The sequence below is a fragment of the Pan paniscus genome, chromosome 13 (assembly GCF_029289425.2).
Source record: "Pan paniscus chromosome 13, NHGRI_mPanPan1-v2.0_pri, whole genome shotgun sequence".
Classification (NCBI taxonomy): domain Eukaryota; kingdom Metazoa; phylum Chordata; class Mammalia; order Primates; family Hominidae; genus Pan; species Pan paniscus.
The window spans coordinates 15,305,584-15,325,894 of NC_073262.2; the positions used below are offsets into that span (position 1 = coordinate 15,305,584).

At 55.1% G+C, this 20,311-nt stretch overlaps 1 protein-coding gene across 2 annotated transcripts; it reads right to left on the reverse strand.

Moving 5' to 3' along the window:
- Nucleotides 1–7: 7 nt before the first annotated feature.
- LOC117979218 (bifunctional peptidase and (3S)-lysyl hydroxylase JMJD7-like) lies at nt 8–7,815 on the reverse strand. Of its 2 annotated transcripts, none has more exons than XM_055108415.2 (8): nt 7,681–7,815; nt 2,702–2,855; nt 2,372–2,625; nt 1,951–2,007; nt 1,352–1,447; nt 1,044–1,120; nt 655–814; nt 8–527 (listed from the first exon to the last, which is right to left on the reverse strand). In XM_055108415.2, the coding sequence occupies exons 1-8, from the start codon at nt 7,742–7,744 to the stop codon at nt 439–441; spliced, it is 951 nt and encodes a 316-aa protein (XP_054964390.1). In that variant the 5' UTR covers nt 7,745–7,815; the 3' UTR covers nt 8–438. The 2 variants fall into 2 exon arrangements, with proteins under 2 accessions (XP_054964390.1, XP_054964391.1); XM_055108416.1 differs by having other exon boundaries at nt 2,372–2,617; nt 7,681–7,764.
- Nucleotides 7,816–20,311: the final 12,496 nt, after the last annotated feature.

Below are 20,311 nucleotides of genomic sequence, written 5' to 3' on the forward strand. Positions count from 1 at the left end.
AAGGACGTACGACTCACAGCTACCTTTTATTCAACATGTCCTGTGTGCCAGCTCCATGCTGGTCCTCATAGACATCATCTCCAAGCCCACAACAGCCCCGTGAGGTACAGCCATTATTATCTCTTTACTGACAGGACACCAATGCCCGAGACGCAGTGACTCGCCCAACATCACAGCGCTGGGGAGAGGTGCTGCTGCACCTGATCCCCACTCTGCTCACCTGTGTGGCAACTTCCTGAGAACCCTCACCCAGACCTGCCTGGCACCTTGAGTCCTTATAACCACATTCCAAGATCCTCCACAGCTGATCTCAAGCCATGCTGGACCCGGGGCCAGCAGCCAGCATGCACACTCCAGGCTCTCTCGAGAATTGACCCGGCCAGGGAGGGGCTGGCCCTGTCCCCCGAGGCGTGCTTGGTCGTGTTCACCAGCGCTCCATCAGTCAAGCCCTGAAGCCTTGGTGAGGGAGTCGAGCAGCTGGAAGTAACTATACTTGAGGTCGTATTCCATGTCATACCAGAAATTCACTGTGGGAAGAACGGGGATCTGAGCATGAAGATCCCTCTTCTGACCCAGAGCCTCCCAAGCCTCCCCCCAGAGGCCCTGCTGGACCTTGGCAGGGCCTGTCCCCAGGCGGCCTGGGCAACTCCTCACCTGCGATGCAGCCCTGGGACTGCTGGACGCGGTGGAACCACAGAGCCGGCAGATAGAGCATCTCACCGGCCCGCACCGTGCAGCGAAGGGCCTGGGCCTGACTGTAACTAGGGTACCGTGCTAGGTCTGGCGCCAAGGGGTCCAGTGGGATCCAGGGCACCTGGGAACACATCAGATGCCAGGGAGCAGCCCCCCAGACCCCCCAGGACTTCAGGCTCTGTCCCTTCCAAAGGTCAACACCACAGGCCCTGCTTGGCTCAGCACTGAAAGGCCTCAGACTTAGGGACTTTTCAGAGCAAGGTGCCACCTCCCCAGATCTTTTGCGCCTGCTCTTCAGAGCCAGGCTTCTGCCCTTCTCCCTCCCTAGAGCCCAAGAACAGGACAGACACCTTCTCCATGGCCTCTTCATCCACCACCTTAAAGGTGCCCTCTTCAGTTGGCTGGTAGGTTGCCGGCGTGTACAGCTCTGGAGCCCAAGGGAGAAGGGTGTGGGGGAATTGCAAACAGCCTGGAACTTGCCAGACCCTCCTCCACCCCAGCCAGCCCTGGGCAGGGGCAAGGGGATCAGGGGCCCTGGTGCACTGGGGATGCCACAGCCACACCTCAGGCCTGGGAACTGGCCTCCCAGGCTCTTGCTGCCTCCCTCCCCCTTGGGCCAGCTGTTCCCCAGCCCCTCCCTGCAGGCCACATCCCCTACCATAGGGGATGAAGGGCCGGTCGCTGGGCGGATGGAACAGGAAATGCTTCTCTCCTGAGACCACGCAGTAGAGGTTCTCATAGTAGTCCTTGTGCACTGCCAACAGAAAGAAGGCCCGGGGGCAGGGTATGGAGGGCAGGGGCACGGGAGGAGGCAAACCATCATGCTGAGAGCCCTGCACCCCAAGACGGCCTATGACAAAAGAGAAGCACGCACAGAGCCAGTGGGCTGGAGATGCCAGGGGCTCTGATGGGCATTCTGGAACTCTGCCTACCAGGGACCTGATGCTCACCAGGCCCTGGACTCCTCTTCAACAAGAGGGGAAGTTCTCCTACACTTACCCCCTGGCCCAGCGGGCCTTCAGGGAGGTTTCTTTGGGTCTAGAAGAAACAATGCACCCGCCCCCAATGCCATGGGTCCATTCCCCGACCTCAGCTGTCAGGGGAAACCCTCTGTGGTGCCTGAGTCCTAGAAGCCAAAAGAAATCTTAGAGGACAGCCCAACCTCCACCCAGGGCCATCCCTCCACTCCTGGCCTCGTCTTCCCTCCCTCTGCCCCAACCTGCTCCTTCCCCACCTTTGTATTCCCCTTACACCTACAAGAAGTCACCGCAGCCGCCTCCCCCAGCCAGAAGCTCACAGCATCGGGCATCTTTCCTGCAGGACAGAAGGCAGAGAGCAAGTTAGGAAGGCCAGGCTGGGGAAAGCTGCCATCCAGTGATGCCAGAGCCAAAACCTGGGTGAGCACAGAAGAATCCCAAGAAAGGGGTCAGGGAGAAGAGGCAGAGGTTGGGAAATCTTGGGGAAGGGGTCCTCCCTCCCTGGGGCAGAAGGAAGGACAACAATCTTTGGCAGTTCATCTATGATTAAGTCAAGGCCTGGGAATGTATTTAGTGAGCTGCGCCAGATGCTGACAGGACCAAGCCCATAGGCCAGGTCATCACCTAAGGGCAAACAGGCTGACCCCCCTCCTTCCCATATCTTCCCTGTCCAGGGCCAGGACCACCCCACCTCCACTCACCCAGGGCTTCGGAGGCCCAGGGCACATGGGATTCCAGATCAGGCAGCAGCTGGGGCAGCTCGGTGGGCAGGTTGGAGCACTGCTTCTGCACATAGAGGACTCCAGGGTGCTGGGCCCGGCCCTCCAGCACATCCAGCACGAAGCTCAGGGGCAGGCGGCGCTCAGCTGGCATCATGAAGCGATCCCCTCTCACGGCATCCGCGTAACCATCTGGGGTCACAGCCACACTCACCTCTGTGGAGCCCACTGTGGCTCTAGAGGAATGGACACTCAGCCCATGCCCAGATGCCAGTAATCACTGCTCACACCTGACCCCAGGGCAGCTCCCACCTGAAATAGAGGAGGGACCACTTCTGGAGGGCCGGCCAGTGCTGCAGAGTGTTGCGGATGATGCACGGCCTGTTGGGGCAGACCCAGTCCTGGCAGAAGTGGAGCGGAGTTGGGGGTTTGTCCAGGTAGGGCACAGCAAGAGGCACGCAGAGCTCTGAGAGAAAGAAGAAGACAGGGGATGGAAGGGCTGATGTCTGCAGCACCCAGTCCCTGCCCAAGAGATGCCATCCCTGGAAAGGCCGTGCTGTGTCACTGGGAAATGCTCGTTGGTGACCAAAGGACCCTGGACAACCAGTAATAGAAAGATGAGGAGGGAAAAATGAAAGCAGAAAGCATCACGCACACACACCCGCATGGGCCCCGACCATCCACGGGGCCAGAGGCTGCTACCCAGCCCATAAGCCAAATCCCCTGTGGGGCTGTGTCTGCACAGTGGACCCTATGCCTTCCCACCCTGGAGAGGCCAGCCTCCTAGCATATACCAGGAAAGGCCACCATGAAAGTGGCATTGGGAGCTCCAGAATGAGTAAGGCTGAGGCCCCATGGCCACGGGCTATTCTGGGTGTTGTGTGGCTCTGGGAAGCCCCCTTTAACAGTGACATTTAATGAGCACCAGGAATGTGCTCAGAACTTGGCTTGGCTAATCTGGGGCTATCAGGGATGACACAATCATCATCTTAAGAAATTTACAACCTTCTTACCCGGGAAGACAAACTACCAGATGACACCAATGGAGGAAAAGGAAGGGCTCGGCTATGGTTTGGGTCCTGCTGAACAGCATCACCATCTCCAGACACCCAGGGCCACCACGTACACTTCGGCAGGCTGCGTGGTGTGCCGCCTGCGCAGGGGTCTACAGTGGCCCTGTGTCACCTCTAATCAAAATCTTTTTGACTCAGCTTTCTCCTTCACTCCCGTCATCCTACTGGTTGGCTCTGAGTCCTGTTGATTCTGTCTCCTATGTCTCTCAAACCCACCGTCTCCTCTCCTCCACTGGCATCCACATTTCAGCTACCTCCTTTGGGTCCTCACTCAATTATCACATTGATAAGACTTCCTTCTCCGACTATACTTTCTAAATTTATAATCTGTCCCCCTGCCGCAAATCTTTATATTCCTTTCCGTATTTTTTCTCGTTAGCATTCATCACCATCTGACATGCTATATATTTTAGGGCTAGACGTGGTGGCTCATGTCTGTAATCCCAGCACTTTGGGAGGCAGAGGCAGGAGGATTGCTGAGGCTGGGAGGTCAAGACCAGCCTTGGTAACGTAGGGAGACCCCATCTCTACAAAAAAATTAAAAATTAACTGGACATGGTGGCATGCACCTATACTCCTAGCTACACTAGAGGCTGAAGCCAGAGGATCACTTGAGTCCAAGAGGTAGAGGCTGCAATGAGCTATCATCATGCCACTGCACTCCAGCCTGGGTGACAGAGCAAGACTTTATCTCAAAAAAAAAAAAAAAAAAAAGAGTGTGGGGTTTGGCCACTGCGCACAGCTAGGCATGTGGGCTGCGGTGGGGCAGGCAGCTTCAGGTGCCAACACAGGCGCTGGTTTCCTGCAAGGCTGCAGCTAGACCAGGTGTACCATAAGCAGCTTCCACAGCTGACACTGGGAAGCATGGTGGTGCCTGGAAGCTTGCAGATACCAGGAACCGCAGAGCCCTAAAGAGGGTGTCAGAACCCCAGCTTGGGGAGCTCCTGGGTCTGGACTCCTCAAAGGGCCGCAGCTCTTCTTTCCTTCTGGTCACCCACAATGTGGCCAGCAAGACGCATGGTTCAGCCCTCTTCATGTTACAGCTCTTTTCGCCCTGCCACTCAGCAGGTCCCAATTCTTGTCCTGCATCCAGGAAGAATGAGGTACACACAGACAAGCAGAGGGTAAACAAGACAAAGAGGAGCTTTACTGAGCCATAGAATAGCTCAGAGGAGACCCACAGTGGGCAGCTCCTCCCCGCAGCTGGTCGTCCCATCGTCTCTTCTGGTCTGGCTGAGTCAGGGGCTTTTAATGGGTCTCACAGGGGAGGACGTACATGCCTATTGGTCCATGGGCAGCCACGGGTAGGCCGGAAAAAGCACCAAAAGTTCCCATTCCGGTCCATGGAACCGGCATCCCAGCCCCCAGGCTTCAGGCCTTCCCTGCCTTGAAGGTCGGGCTTCACCGGGACCCGCCACCTTCCACCCAGGAACCTGTCTGCCTCTTGCCACCATTCACGGCACCCAAGCTGTTTGTGCCAAGGGGTGCCTGCAGGCCAGCACTGAGCTGCCCTCAGCCCCTCTTGGCCTCCCTCCCATGCTCGTTGGCACCCAAAGGCCAGAGGGGGCCAAGGAGGCAGGGGGCTGGTGTGTCAGCACTGCAATAGCTGTGCTATAGCCCAGGCTCGGCCTCAACTTTGCTCCATGATCTGAGCAGGTGCTGACAGTGAGGAGAAGCCAGACAGCAGGATCAGGCACTTCCAAGCCTGCGGCAGCAGGAAGGGGCCTTCCTGGGTCCCCAAAAGTGCAGACATGCCTGGGTCCACAGCTGCAGCTTGGGAGGCTGCAGCTGCATCTAGGAGAGTGGGGCTCCTGCCTGCTCCTGGCTCCCAAGAGCACAGGGGTGCCTGAGTTGCAGTCCTGGCTTGGGTGGCTGTAATTGCGCCTAGGGAGCTCCCACTCTACCAACTTGGAAGGGGTGGGGCTCCCATTGTCCCCAGTTCCCGCCAGCTCTGTGGAACATGTGGCCCCAGCTGCCTCTCCTCTTCGCATTTTCCCCACAGCGGTGGCGGGCAAGGTGCATATGGCATGGCAGCTCTGACCACCCCAAACAAATGAGCCTAGTAGTCCTGTGTTCCGGAAACAGTGAAGAAGCCAGTTTGCAGGAGCAGGGTCTTTGTGCACATGTGTGAGTATTTTTGTACTCACAAGTACAAGTCCCTACAAGTCCCAGTTGCACCTTTGGCAGGGTGCTCGCAGGCTTCTGGGATGTGGCAGGGAGCGAGGTTCAGGCTGCAGCAGAGGGTCTGGGCTTAGGAGCAGGTCCTGCCCAGCCATGTGAGGGTGGGGGTGGTGCAGTCGGCTGCCTCGGGGATGCAGGGAACAGGGGACTCACTACCACCACTGCTGCTCCCAGAGCCGCTTCTGCTGCCCGACTTGTGCCTCCCCACTGCAGCCAGCATGATGACAGCATCTGCTTCAAACTGCCCGCCACTGTCATCAAAACTACTGGACTCAAACAATCATCTTGCCTCAGGAGGTGGGACTACAGGCACATGCCACCACACGATGGTGTCTCACTATGTTGCCCACGCTGGTCTTGAACTCCTGGCCTCAAGAGATGCCTCCCACCTTGGTCTCCTGAAGTGCTAGGATTACAGGCGTGAGTCCTGCACACAGCCTGGGATTCTGAAAATGCATGGAAACTGCCATTTTTTCACCCTTTGGACTTCTGCAATTAGGGATTTGTTTTACTTGCTCACCATTTCCTTTAGAGAATGGCTGCTTTCCTCTCCTGGGGCTTCCAAGTGAGAAAATTTCAAAAGGGATCCAAACAATTGCTTTGACCCCATAACTCTGCTAAGAATTTAACAAGGCCGGGAGCAGTGGCTTATGTGTTCCATGGCATTCCAAAACTTTGGAATGCTGAGGTGGAAGGATTGTTTGAGGAATCTGAGACCAGCCTTGTCTCTACTAAAATTCAAAAAAATTAGCCAGGCGTGGTGGCGCATGCCTGTAGTCTCAGCTACTCCCAGGTGCTGAAGCAGGAGGATCTCTTGAACCTGGGAGGTCGAGGTGCAGCGAGCTATGATTGTGCCACTGCACTCCAGCCTGTGTGACACGGTAAGACCCTGTCTCAAAAAATATAAAGAATTTAACCAACAAACATACTCACACATGTGCAGAAAACGCTGCTCCTGCAGACTGGCTTCTTCACTGTTTCCTAAACACAACAGGCACACTCCCACAGAGGGCTTTGCCTGCACTTACCTTCTAACCTACTTCTTCTACTCTACAATGTACTCATTCAGTACACCTGTGGTTAATTGTCCACCTTCTCACTTAGAATGTAACAGGACATAGACTGTAAAAGACAGATTTGTTTTGTTCAGTGATGTATCTCAAACACACTGAACAGAGCCTGGCACACAGAGATGCTGAATAAGTATTTGTTAAATCAATCCTCAAAGTATTCGTTGCAGCATTATTGAAAACAACGGATTGGACATGACCTAAATGACTAAGTGAATACAGCACTAGCACACAGACGTGAAAAAGACTGAGGTAGAGGAATGTGAAATGATCTCCAAGATACACGGTGCAGAAGAGTGGGTTTAGCAGGCTACTATTTGTACAAAAAAAGGGTAAAAAGTCGTGTGTGCACGGATATAAACAATCTTTCTGTAAGAATGCAAACTGGGGCTGGGAGGGAACCTCGCTTCATTTACATTGCGTACCATTGTATATTACATACCCATCACATACACATGAGCCTGTGTTGCTGTTCAGTGGTAAGAAATCATTTAAAAATAGAAAAAAGAAGGAAGGAGGGAAGAGAGAAAGAAAGAAAAGGAATAAAAACCAAGCAGGGGAAGAGCCAGGGACCATTTGGTCAGCCTGCAATCCTCCCAAAGTGCGACAAGGGAGTTGAGGTCGGAGGCGGCGCACGTGGGGGAGGAATCCGACCACCACCTGTGTGCCTTCGATGAGCTTTCAACAAGGGCCACAGCAAGCTGCTCAAGACTGTAGGAAACACAGGGCTTCGCCGCGACCACGGTCAAGACGGCACCGGGCCTTGGGAATAACGTGAACAGAATCACCCAGGAAGCCGCGGGAGCGCGCGAACACGGGAGAAGGGAAGCAGGTTGCCACAGAAGAGCAACCCGAGCGGGGCCTCGGGGCAGTCGCACACACGAGGTTCCGAGCCCCCGGTGTCAGCGGCATCCCAGGGCCCCTCCCGTGTTCGGAAATCGCCACAGCCTGTGGGAGAGCCACTCACCCCTTGCAGCGGCCAGGAATTCTCGTAACTCGCTCCGCGCGGCTTCCAAAGCCGCCTCCGCCATGGCTGCGTCAGCGCCGGCTGAGACCCCGCCTTTCCCCGACGCCCCGCCGCAGGCCACACCCCCAGCACTCGCCCCGCCCTTCCAGAGGCACCCACCGCAGGCCACACCCCCAGCACTCGCCCCGCCCTCCCCGCCGCAGGCCACACCCCCAGACCCTCGCCCCGCCCTTCCAGAGGCACCCGCCGCAGGCCACACCCCCAGCACCCCGCCCCGTCCTGCCCCTGGACACATACCGGGTTCTGCCACCGAAGCGGTGGAGCGACTGGCAGCGCCCGCTTCGGCCTGCCCCACTGGGCCGGCATCCCAGGGTTAACAAACAATTGTGTTTATTGACAAGTTCATACATCAGTACAAACGGGCACGTTAAAAACAGCCCCCCCGCCCCATGCAGCCGAGGATGAGGCGGGAAGCGCCGCGACCTGCACAAAGTATAAAAGTTATAAATAAGGGGCTTTCAAAACAGGGCGGGGGCAAATCTGGAGTGGGGCGGCGGTTGCCGGTGGCCTCAGACATGCAGAAGGGGACGGGGCGCCGGCCGGGCCACGAGGCCCCCCACTCACATGGGGCAGAGGGCAGGAAAAGGGCAGCCACATTCTCACAAACTTCTGGCGAAGGGTAGCTGCCTCCTCGTGAAGGACCTGGCCCAGAGGGCGAACCTGAGTCCCACCTGCGCTGGGCGCGGCTGGTGTGGGAAGTGGGGGCACAGCAGGCACGGGCCCGCCCCCGCCGCCGCGGGAGTTCCAGGGCCATGCGGGTGGCGATGCTAGAGGAGTGGGGAAGGGCCAGGTTTGGAGCAGCTCAAGCGCACTCAGGCTGATGCCCCGGAGCTGGGAACCTTTTGTAACCCTTTTTCTTTTTTTTTTTTTTTTTTTTTTTTTTGAGATGGCGTGTAGCTTTGTCACCTAGGTTGGAGTGCAATGGCGCGATCTCGGCTCACTGCAACCTCCACCTCCACCTCCACCTCCAGGGTTCAAGCGATTCTCCTGCCTAAACCTCCCGAGTAGCTGGGATTACAGGCGCCCACCAGCACGCCCAGCTAATTTTTTTATTTTTAGTAGAGACAGGGTTTCACCATGTTGGCCAGGCTGATCTCGATCACCTGACCTCGTGATCCACCCGCCTCGGCCTCCCAAAGTGCTGAGATTACAGGCTTGAGCCACCACACCTGGCCCGGAACCCATTTCTTTATAAGCCTCTGCCTATGGCGCAGCAGGGTGGGTGAAGGGGCTCTCGTGGCCTGAAGCTGTGGTAAAGCTGCTCTGACTTACCTGCAGCAGAGGGGAGCAGTAGGGCCCAGAAAAACCTTTCCTCAACTCTTCAACTGCCTCAAGACATGGTCCCACTCTACCTCCTAGGGTCCCCTATCTCCTTTCCCTCACCCCTAATTACTGCCCTTTTACATTCTAACTTATCCCCTCACCTCTGCCACTTACCTGTCCCATCTACCATTTTTCTAGTGTCTCCTTTGGCCCCAGCACCTCCCTCCTCTCAAACTCCAGTATCCAGCACACCCGTGGGTACCCAGCACTGCCTTTGAGGAGGCTCCTTCTACCTAAACCAGGTGTCCTATGGGCCATCTCGTATCAGCTAGGCTGTGGACACCAAGAATCCAGAATCTGGGTTCACTTAGTGTACTGCACCCCTTTTCTGCTCCCTGATAGGTGTTCCACATAAGCCAGGGTGGTGAAGCTGAGGCAGGATGTGAGGAAACCAGGCACACAGCAGCCAGCCGGATACTCTGGCAACCAACACTCAACAGCGTGCTGTGCAGGTAGGTGTGTGTACATGTGTGCGCGTGCATGCGTGTGATCTCATCTGTGGCCAAGGTCCTCAGGAGGTAGGCCAGCGCCCTGTAAACGAGGGATGTTCCAACACAGGCTTCTGACTAAGCATCATTCAGGATGCAGGGAGAAGGTGGCCTCTGGGCTCCAGCAGCCAGCTGGGGTCCAGGGTGGAGGGCAGGGAAGAACAAGGGGCTGAGGAAAGGAGGCCAGAGCTTCATGTTTGCCCAGGTGAGGGCTTACTGTCCTGCAGCAACGTCCCACAGCTGGCTCAAGTTCTGGCCAGGAGAGTAAGGGGTCACAGGGAAATACAATGCTGGGCCCCTCTTGGAGGGAGAATGGGAGTGGAATGTGCGGGCTCAGGTCCAAATACCAACTCAAGTCTCCTGATGGCTGGGGACACCCTGGACGGCCAGATGGCTCTGCCTTTCTGAGCTGCCAGGTATTGGGGAAAACCACCCTGCTCTGGCAGCCAGGGGAGTGCAGCTGGTGTGAGAGGGGAAGTGCAGGTAGAGGTGAAGGCCCACAGTTGGCTGACGGGCACTGAATACCACATCACCTCTCACCTCGACCCCAGAGTATCCTGTGTATGCTCCACCACAGGGAGCTAATCCCTGCAGTAATTTCAAATGGCTTCTAAGAGAGGGCCAGCCCTTCCCAGATTCCTAGATGGGGCAGGCTGCCCTCCTACCTCTCACAGCACCAAGATGACAAAGACCCAAGACCTGTCCCTGCCACTGGAGGGGCTGTGGAGGCAGGAGTTCCAAGGAAGTGAGGCAACAGTCTGGGAAATAAATTAATAAATACAGGCCCCCCACGAGGAGCGGCTGGGAAGGCTGCTTTGCCTCTGAACACTGCTCCCTGCTTTCCACTCCAAGCAGCCCCGCAGGTTTTGGTGAGGGGCAGAGGGGCTGCAGTTTGGAATCGCTGGGGCATTCATTCACTTGGGACAGGCTTCTAGAACTCAGAGTTTGCCTTCCATACACCGTTCCATGGCTCGAAGCAACAGTTCTGAGTATTGCTCCAGCAGGGCCTGTGTCTGCTCGGCTCCCACAGCCCCAGGGCTGCTTCCTGGGCTGGACAGCACTGCCCCAGCCACAGCTTCCAGCTCCTGTCGCACCGAAGAGAAGGTGTCTCTGAGGAGCTGGGCAATCCGACTTTGCTCTGCTGAGGGCATCTTGCAGCCAGCCACCTGAAACAGCACCCCCAGAAGTGAGGTGGAGGAGCCTGTCAACAGACATATAAAAGGGAGGGGCCCCACCTGGGTCCAGCCTGCCTCAGAAGGGACTAGCTGGGAACTCTACCCACCAAGATCAGCATGTATGGCCAGGGAACATGGGATGCAGGCAGACTCTGGGGGTGACGCCCAAGGAGGAACCCATTGGATTGCAGAACCGTCTACATCTTATGAGCAACTCCTTATGACAACTCCAGCAGAATCTGCTTTCTCTTTCAAAGTTTGGGGCTTCTTGGACTGTCCCCTATGTCTAAGGGGGCCAAATAATTCATGGATATGAAAAAGGATGCCATTAATAATTACACTGGGACAACGACATAAACTGGGATTGTCCTGAGCCAACTAGGAGGTGTGGTCTCTTCAGGCCTCACCTCCTGAGGGAAGTCTCCAGCTCTTAACCAGAAATGACCGCAGGTGCCCGGTACAAGAGGCTAGCCTGGCCTCTAACCCCCTCACCTATGCTGCCCAAGATGTTCTTGAGTGTGCCATCCTGTCAGCACAAGAGCCTTAGCATACTGTTCTGGACATGGTTATCCGAAACACCCAGCACTACTGACGTGCCCGCCCTCCTGCCGGGGGGCACCTAACACCCACCGAGTGGTAGAGCCGCACTGCCTGGCGCACGCTGCTGCGGAGCTCTGCCACCAGCTGCTCACACTGCTCCAGGCTCACCGCTGGCTCTGAAAGAGACGGATACAGCTCAGTGAGGCCCAGCATGTAGCCCTTTCAGGCCTCCGCACCCAAGACACTCAGAGCAGGAGAGACCTAGCCCTCAGCATTGCACCTCCCACTTGCCCTCAGTCCCTTCCTCTTGGCTTCTCTTCCAACGGCCTCCCCAACACCATACAAACAAGGTCCAGAGGAGACGGCCAGCCCCAAGTTCAGAAGCCACTGAATGGGCAAGTGAGTCACAAGGAAATCATGAAGGTCAGCAGGAGGGTCTCACCATCAGGGGTGTGACTTACGGACCTGCGACAGGAGCAGACAGGACAAGAAACACCAGAAGCTGTACCCACAGAAATGGGATGGAGCCAGACAGCGGCCAACAGAGAGGGGAGAGTAAGGATGGGGCAGGAGATGAGAGCTGGGGAGCTGTGCACACCTGAGTCCTGGCTCAGGGCTGCCCCTGGCTTGGTGCATTCCATGGGGTTGGGAGTCTTCTCAGGGGGTGGGGGCTGCAAGTTTTCAGGGCCTTGGAAGAGGCTGCTGGGCCCAGGATGAGCCTGGCACTCTGTCCTAGGCTTGGGAGTGGTGCCCTCCCCCAAACAGGCCCATCTCTCAGTTGTACTGTGAGCTTTTCCTAGGCCCACCGGGAAGCCAGGCTTTTCTGCCTCGCCAGGGGCCCGGCCTTTGGTGACAGGAGAGAATGCAACCAGGGTAGGATGGTCAGGCAGTGGTTTGGGGATGTCCAGGACCAGGTGAGCCCGGCTGGGCAGGGCCAGCTTGCTGAGTGGTGAGACTCGGATGGGGGCATGAGCTTGAGGTTCAGCCACCAGGCCCAGGTTCTCCCCAACAGAGATACTGCGGGATATCTTGGCCATGGAACTGGTGGTGGGGTTCTGATAGGAGTGAGGCCGAGACGGACGGCCATCAGCTGGGGGCAGGGAGCCCAGACCATCCTGAGCTTCGATCTCCCGAGACAGCAGTGCGCCTGGTGAAGGGGCCTGCAGACTGGCCTCATGTCTTTCTGCAAAGGAGACAGAGGTATACACAGGTCAGGTGTTGAGGAAGGCATCCCAGGTGCCAACACCCAATCCCGAAGAGCTGCTGTTCCCCTCCACATGCCCATTAAGGGACACCTAGTGGCCAGCACAGTGGCACATCAGGGCCACACCAGGCCCTCCCTCCTCCAGCTTGTACATGTGTTCCATACACCCTGCACCCTGGCACTGAACCCATCAGGCTCCTCACCCTGTGGCACCAGACTGTGCACAGACTGGGCCTTCTGGAGTCCAGAAAAGGGGCTGGCTGTGGCCACTCTCTTGGGAGCCCAGCTGCTGTCAGGGTTGAGACGGCATCGTGGAAACAGCACAGAGGCTGCCTGCTGGGGGCTGGGGTTGCCAGAGGACGGTTCCACCTCCGGGGGTGCTCCAGGGGGATTGGCACCATTGCCTCTCGGCTGCTCACCAGATGCCTGTGGCACCTGGGCTGGTCTCGACATCAGTGCCAGGCTTGAGGAGGACGGGGATGGTTCCCTACAGGGAGGAAATGTGGGAGAAGGCCCAGAGAAGGCTCAATGCTCCTCCCTGCCAAAATGGCGAGAAACTCATAGCACCAGGGCACTAGGAGAGAACCAGCACAAAGCCAGATAGGGCTGGGGAAAGGCCAGTTAGCCCAAAACCGGGAGTGCAAAACACCCCGCGCATGGAGAGACAGAACACTGGAGAGGAGAGGGCAGCAGCCCTGGGAGGCCAGGAGAGCCAGAGCTGCTGCTGGGGGGTAGGGGGCCTCTGTACCTGAGTGGGCGGGTCTGTACTTGCAACAGGAATCGTGAAGAGATACTCCAAGACTCTGACCTCTCTGGGACCTGCACTGGGGCCCCTACCAAGGTCAGAGAAATCATGAATTGGGGCAAAAACCAAGCCCTTGCCCCAGATTTTGCCTCCTTGAGACCCCCAGCCACAGCCTATACCCTGGGACCCTCCTCTCAGGTAGGCAAGGAGGGGAGAAGGGCAAATTGCAGGCACTAAATGCTGGCCCTCTGACCACACCTGGAGTACTCCACTGGCCAGAGTCTCAAAGTGCTGTTTTAGAAACTGCTCCTGGTCTGGAGTCTGGGGGCTGCCCTCCTGTAGCCCATAGGGGCCCATGCCTCCCTCCTCTTCTTCCTCTTCTTCATCGCCCTCAGCTGGCTCTTCAAGGTCTGAGGAGATGCCATCCACACTGAGGGGCTCCGTGCTCTCAGAGTCTGGGTGTGGGGAGGGGAGAGAGGCATCGCACTGCACCCATCTGTTGCCACAGCCTCCCCACCCACCTCCAGGCCCCACCCCCCATGGCCCCTCCCTCCAGGCTACAGCCTCACCTTCAGTGGGGTGCTCCGGGCTGGAAAGGCAGCTGCTGCTGTAATCCACAGAGCAGGCACTGTCAGGGCTGTGCTTTTCTGAGCTCCTGCTGCCTGGGTACACTCTTCCCAGAGTTCCCCGGGCTGCAGCCTGCACTTGGAACTCACTGTCAGGATTCCAGCAGGGAGAAGAAAAGGCAGTGAGCAGGGGTAGGCAGCAGCCCCGCTGGACTCCTGCCTGTGATCAGGGTGAGGGATGAGGCAGTGGTGAGCTGGAAGGAAAGCCCTGAGTATCCTGGGGGCCAACCCTCCCTCGACTAAAGAACACTCATAGGGAGGGGAAGACGGGGGCACGAGGTCTGGCTAGGGCAGGATCCTTGCCTGGTATCCATGGTGGGGTTGTCACTCGGCTCCGGGTAGACAATACCATCTTCAATGGGTGCAGGTTCCAGATCTTGGGCAAAGACCCCTTCCTCTTGTGACAATAATCGGATAATATGGGGATAGGAACAAGGTTGGGAAGCCTGAGGCCGAGGGGGCTTTTCATTCTGGGAACACACAAAGGGATGTTAACAGAGCAGAGGTGACAGATGAGGCAGTGGTAGCTGGGGGGTAAGCCCTGAGTATCCTGGGGGCCAACCCTCCCCTTGGAGAAGAGGTGGAGGAGAGTAAGGATGCGGTGTGCACTTATTCAAGGGGAAGCTGAAGGACAGACATCGAGAAGCCAGGCTGGGCTCCAGTTGCTGATGTGAGCTTCTGGATGAACTGTATTAGCACTCTGGGCTGCCAACCTCCAGCTACCACTTAATACCAAGAGTCCTCCAAGAAACCCAGCCCAGGGCAAAGGCCACTTTTGCCTCTCTATCCCAACTCCTCCCCTGCCTATCCTGATGACCAAACCATACAGCCCAGCCACCCCCATCCTGGCTTTGAAGTTCAGGTTACCCATGTGCCACAGGGGCAGAGCAAGCATAGCTGGACCAGTGCTCAGGTCCCAGCTGGTGGCAAAGGCTGCCTAAGGCCCCTTGGAACTCTCTAGAGAGCTGGGAGAAAGCAGGCTCACCTGGCTAGTGAGTGAAGTCTCAAGGGCCTGCTGCCCATGCTTCCTGGGACCAGATGGGATGATGGCCAGCGAGTCCTGGCTAGGGTCCTGCAGGCTTGGGGCCAGTGTTTCCAGCTGCCGCAGATCCAGCATGGATCTAACGCTCAGTTCCACACCTGGCTGAACCCAGCGCCCTCTTCTTCTGGGTCCCGGGTTGGCTGCAGGAGCTGGGTCCAGGAACCCCACGGACTCCTGTGCCTGGTGGGAGGTAGGGGGTGGGGGAGGAGTAACAATAACCACACAGTCAGATCAACAAATATCCACATATCCCTTACTATGTGCCTGGCACACTACACATGCTAGCTTACTTCATCCTCACAGCAACCTTTTGAAATGGGCACTAGTATCATCCTTGTTTTACAGATGAGGAGACTGAAGCACAGGGGGCTTAAGTGACCAGTCTGCGTCCCACAGACAGTAAGTGGCCTGCAGGTTAGTCTGGCTCCAGAGTTCACGCTCTTAGCTGCATTCCGCATCCTCTGGCACAGGAACCCCTAGTCTCAGCCTTCACCTGGTATCGTAGATGCCTCAGAGCTGGAGGTCTCTAAAAGTCTCCTACTCTGAGGACAGCCCCAGCAGCAACCACTTACTACCAAGAGTCCCCCAAGAAACCCAGCCCAGGGCAAAGGCCACTTCTGCCTGTCTACCCCAACCACTCCTTTTGCCTCTCTACCCCAATCACTCCAATAGCTGGGGGCCCCAAAGTCCCTTCACAGCACCAAGGACAAACCTATAGCCCAGGCCTGAGACCCCTGGCCCGGTCAGGGTGCTCCAGAGACACCACAGCATCATCACTCTGTGAAACTGTTGCTGACAACGGAAGGTACTGGTGCTTGGGAACTTGCTCTGAACACCTTGATCCCCCTTTGGCCACCCCAGGGCAGTCGCTGAGTTATGGGTCCCCTCATGGCCTTTTGCCTCTAACTATTCTGGAAGTTCTCCGCTTACCTTCTAACCGGGGTCTTTAGAACTGTTTCTCCAGATCTCCGCTCTTTGGATCCTTGATTTCCTGCATTTTAGTTCTAACTATCTGGCTTAGGGGTCCTTTGTCCTCTCCACCTTGAGCTCTTCTCTGATGATATTTACTTCCAGGCACCAGGCAGCTGAACAAGTGCCCCACCTCCCCAGTGCTGACTAACCCTGTGCTCCATCCACCCCAACTGGTCCACAGGAAGGAAATACCTGGGCTTTCTTCACCCCGCACCCAGGACCGGCCCAGCTGCTTCAACTTCCCCGACAAGCCCTTCCTTGGACACAGGAGTGCAGCATGTGGGCAGACCCCATGCCCCAGTACCCTACCAGGCCCAGAGAGCCCTGTTCTCACAGCTACCTTTGCCTCCTCTAACCTTGGAAGAACATTTTAACAATGGCGACTCACCTGACTCATCTCCCAGTGGGACAGGCTTCGGGGCAAGGCTGGGCTGGGGACCGAGGCTAGACAGAAACAGGCAGTCAGAGGAAGTGTCTCCTGCCCCCCCGCCCCCACCCAACCCTGGAGCCCTGGCCCCATCAGCCCATACCCTGTGTGGCCACAATGATGCCTCAGTTTCCTCAGCTCATACTGCTCTCACCCCACAGTCTCAGAAAAACCATATCTAGCCATCATACCAACTAGGACCTGTCTGCCCCCACACCCAACTGCCACAGACCCAGTGCCTTCTTGGTACTCTTGGCAAGGACGGGCAGTGCTGAAAGTTCTTCTTCAGTCCCCTCATCTTCTCCCTCCTTGTCACTGTCTGATGAGAGAGCCGGTCCAGGAGACAGCATTGATGGGGCCTGGTGCCTGAGTCCGAGACAAGGAAGGGCATGGGGAGAGGAGACTCAATAGGGGGAGAGGAGGCTCAATGGGGGAAGAAGGAAGAGGAGACTCAATGAGGGGAAGAGGAGACTCAATAGGGGGAGAGGAGACTCAACAGGGGGAAGAGGCTGACATCATGGATCCTTGTGTGAGAGGTAAGGTCTTGGGAGACAGAGTTGCTGAATGGCAGGCCCAAAGCATGGAGGAAGTGCAGTGAGGTCCCAGCAAGCCGTCTGCACACCCACCCATTACTTGCCCACATTCTGTTCTCACCGGTTGGGTCCAGAAGCCCTTCAGGGAGAGGATGGTCCTTGCTGCTTGCCGCCCCGCTGACGCTGGCGCAACTCAGCCAGACGGTGCCTCATGCTGATGGTCATCTCAGAGCTCAGGCGCCACACAAATATGCAGCTGGGGTAAAGCCACACAGTTGGCTGAAGGAGGGGCAGGTGGAATGGCTAGCGCCATTCGTTCCCCTTATCCATGGACGTGTATCAATTACTTGCACTTAGTTCAGAATCTTTAGCCACTCCATGTTCATGGTTATTTCATTTATTCAATGTAGTAACATGTTTAAACCTCTCCCGTCCTGGAAAAAAAAAGTCCTACATTTAACCCTATCTCCCTCTTTAGCTTAAAGTCATCTGTAATCTTCCTTGCCATTTATTTACTCCATGTCCCAGGTTGAACAGTATCCACACGCCCCCAAAAATTCATGTTCTCCCTAGGAATCTTAGAATGTGACTTTATTTGGAAATAGGGTTGTTGCAGATGTAATTAGTTAGGAGTGGACCCTTAATCCACTATGACTGGTGTCGGTGTCCTTAGAAGAAGAATAGAGGGAATGCAGAGGCACACGCAGAGAGGAGGCCATGTGATGATGGGGGCAGAAACTGGGGTGATGCATCTACAAGCCAAGGAATGTCAGGGCTTGCAGGAAACCCCAGAAGCGAATGGAAAGGCATGGAGCAGATTCTTCCTAGCATCTTCAGAGAGAGCATGGTGCTGCCAACACCTCGTTTTGAACTTCTAGCTTCCAAAACTGTGAGAGAAAAAATTTCTGTTGTTTTAACAAGACACCCAGTTTCTGGTATTTTGTGACAGCAGATCTAGAAACTGAATATACCCTTTAAACCACCACCGTTTTCCTTTTGGTTCCAAGATTCTTTCGTGTATGACCTGCGAGAGCCAAATCCAGTCTTTATTTGGCCTCTCTGGAGCACGTGCAACTCATTTATTCCTTATTGATGCTTCTCCCCTACATCCTTCTCGGCCTCTTTCATTGCTTCCTAATCTCACAGCCAGCTACCGCATACTGGAGTCCCTGGGTTCATCACCACCTCTTCCCACTCTGTTCCTGCTCCACCGCAATCTCATCCAAATACCAGCTCTCCTCCCACCCCCATGCTGATGATTCCCCAAGCCCTCTGGCCTAAGCCTCTCTCCTGAGATCTACTTTGAGTTCCCCACTGCCTCCTGGACATTTCCACCTAGAACTTGTACAAGCACTTCAAAAACTACATGGCTAAAATGGAAGTCATGGTCTAGAAGCCTCCTTCCCAAATAAACCTGCTTTTCCTCCTGTAACCTGCATGTCAATGAGAGGCTTCACGTTCACACAGGGGCATAAGCCAGACACCTGGCATCTTCTTGGGCTTCTCCTCTGCACCCTTGGCCGTGGTCACTGAAGCCAAAGGACTCTGCCCATAAGGGTTTGGGGAATGTATACTCTGCATCCCTGCTGCAGCTGCTTCAGCTCAGCCTCTTACCACCTCTTGTGGCTAGTGGAGACCTCCACTACACCAGACTTTCATGCTGCTCTGGGAGCACTTTCTTATACCACCTTGTTTTAAGCCATTCCCCTGCTTCGAATGCTTCAGGGTTTCCTGGTCACCTGCAGGATGCTGTCCTTAGCATTCCTCCACTTGGAATAACAACGCCTTGTAGCATCTGGCTTTCAGGAGTTTAGAGTGGAGGGGCTCTGCATTCAACTCCAGGACCTACCACATACTTGGTGCGTGGCCCTGGGCAACATACTTACTCTCTCTGTGCCTCAGATTCCTCACCTGAAAATGGAGATAATAATAGTACCTACCTCATAGGGTTGTTGTAAAGATTAAATGAGCGAATATGTTCAGAGTACCCGGAACTGTGTCCAGCATGTCGTAAGTGGGCACTAAATATTAACTGCTGTTGCTGTTAAGTATTACCTTTCCCCACTCATTTCTGTACAGCTTCCCATGTGCGTTGTTTTCCAGTTGATCAGAACACTCTTCCATCTTAGAAGAAAAAAAAAGAAGCCCCACCTGTGTTCCCCTGGCTCTTGGCCTTGACACACACTGTCTGGAACACCTTTCCCACCACCTCTCACCCCATGCTCCCTATGAACATACTTCGACTCATCTTTTCTAACCTAAGTGCCCTCCCCTGCAGTCAAGCATGCTCTTCACTGAGCCTTCGTAAGGCCCTTGTGCTCACCTCTATTGCAGCACAGATCACACTGCATTATAAAGGACCACCTCCTGTCTCTCTGTCCATCTTTCAGAGTTTGCTGTACTGATCTTAGTGATGTCAGCACGTGGCACTCAGCTAGACAAAGAAAGCAGGCTCAATAAAGGCTGGTAGAATTAAGTAAAGAATTGTATAAAGGCATTAAATAGAGATGGGGTACAAATATGTCCCAGGCTGCCTGGGATAGTCCTGGTTTAGGCCATGGTCCTGATATAATTACTAACAACACCCTCTTTCACTGTCAAAAATATCTCCTTTGGACAATACATTATAAGGTCACTCTAGGTATTAGAGCTGTGATTCTCACCCTATCAGGCCCAATTTTCTCTTTGCTTAACAGCTATTTTAGAATACCCTATGCACTATCTTTAAATGGGATTGATAGGCAATAGAAACTGCCAATAACAGAATTTCAAAAAAACCAATGTAATACCCTAAATAGAATGCTAAATGGAAAATGAAGGAGATTTTTTAAAAAGTGGCTTAAACTAAAATTATGTGTGCAGTATTTTGATGTGTAAATGCTTAGGTCTTACACTTCTGGCCAAGATGGAGTAACAGAGACCAAAATTACTTTCTGACCTAAAACAACAAAAATACTGGAGAAAATGTATGAAACTATGGCCCTCAAGCAACAAAGGGAATCAATCACTGGAATCAAGCATCAAAAGGCAGTGATCCTCAAGAAATGAGAAACAAATGAGGCTAGCCCCACAATTGACCTCCCAAACACCTTAGAAAACTTTCCAGGCCACAGCACAGGAAGAAAGAATGCAGATGGAGCTCAGAGATCTTCCTGAGTTGAGAGGACAGAACTGTGAGTCTGGGAAGGCCAATGTGGCTAGAATTCATAGGGCAGAATATTGAGGAGGAGAGGGCTGTACAGAGACAGAGCTCTGGAAATCTGAAGATAATACTTACCCTCCTTGACTGTTTAACAGAGTAGTGATCAGAGTATGCAGGTATGAAAATCGCCTGAGAGGCTGGACCCAGTGGCTCGCACCTGCAATCCCAGCACTTTGGGAGGCTGAGGTGGGTGGATCACAAGGTCAGGAGATAGAGACCATCCTGGCAAACATGGTGAAACCCCATCTCTACTAAAAATACAAAAATTAGCTGGGTGTGGTGACACACGCCTCT

What these genes read in the sequence shown, in the direction of transcription:
- LOC117979218 (XM_055108415.2), bottom strand. Translation starts at nt 7,744, where the DNA reads ATGGCGGAGGCGGCTTTGGAAGCCGCGCGGAGCGAGTTACGAGAATTC. An exon ending in GGCGGCTGCGGTGACTTCTT is followed by an intron (nt 1,448 to 1,950) that starts GTAGGTGTAAGG and finishes TTCTGTTGGCAG; the next exon opens with TGCACAAGGACTACTATGAG. An exon ending in GTCCCAGGGCTGCATCGCAG is followed by an intron (nt 528 to 654) that starts GTGAGGAGTTGC and finishes TTCTTCCCACAG; the next exon opens with TGAATTTCTGGTATGACATG.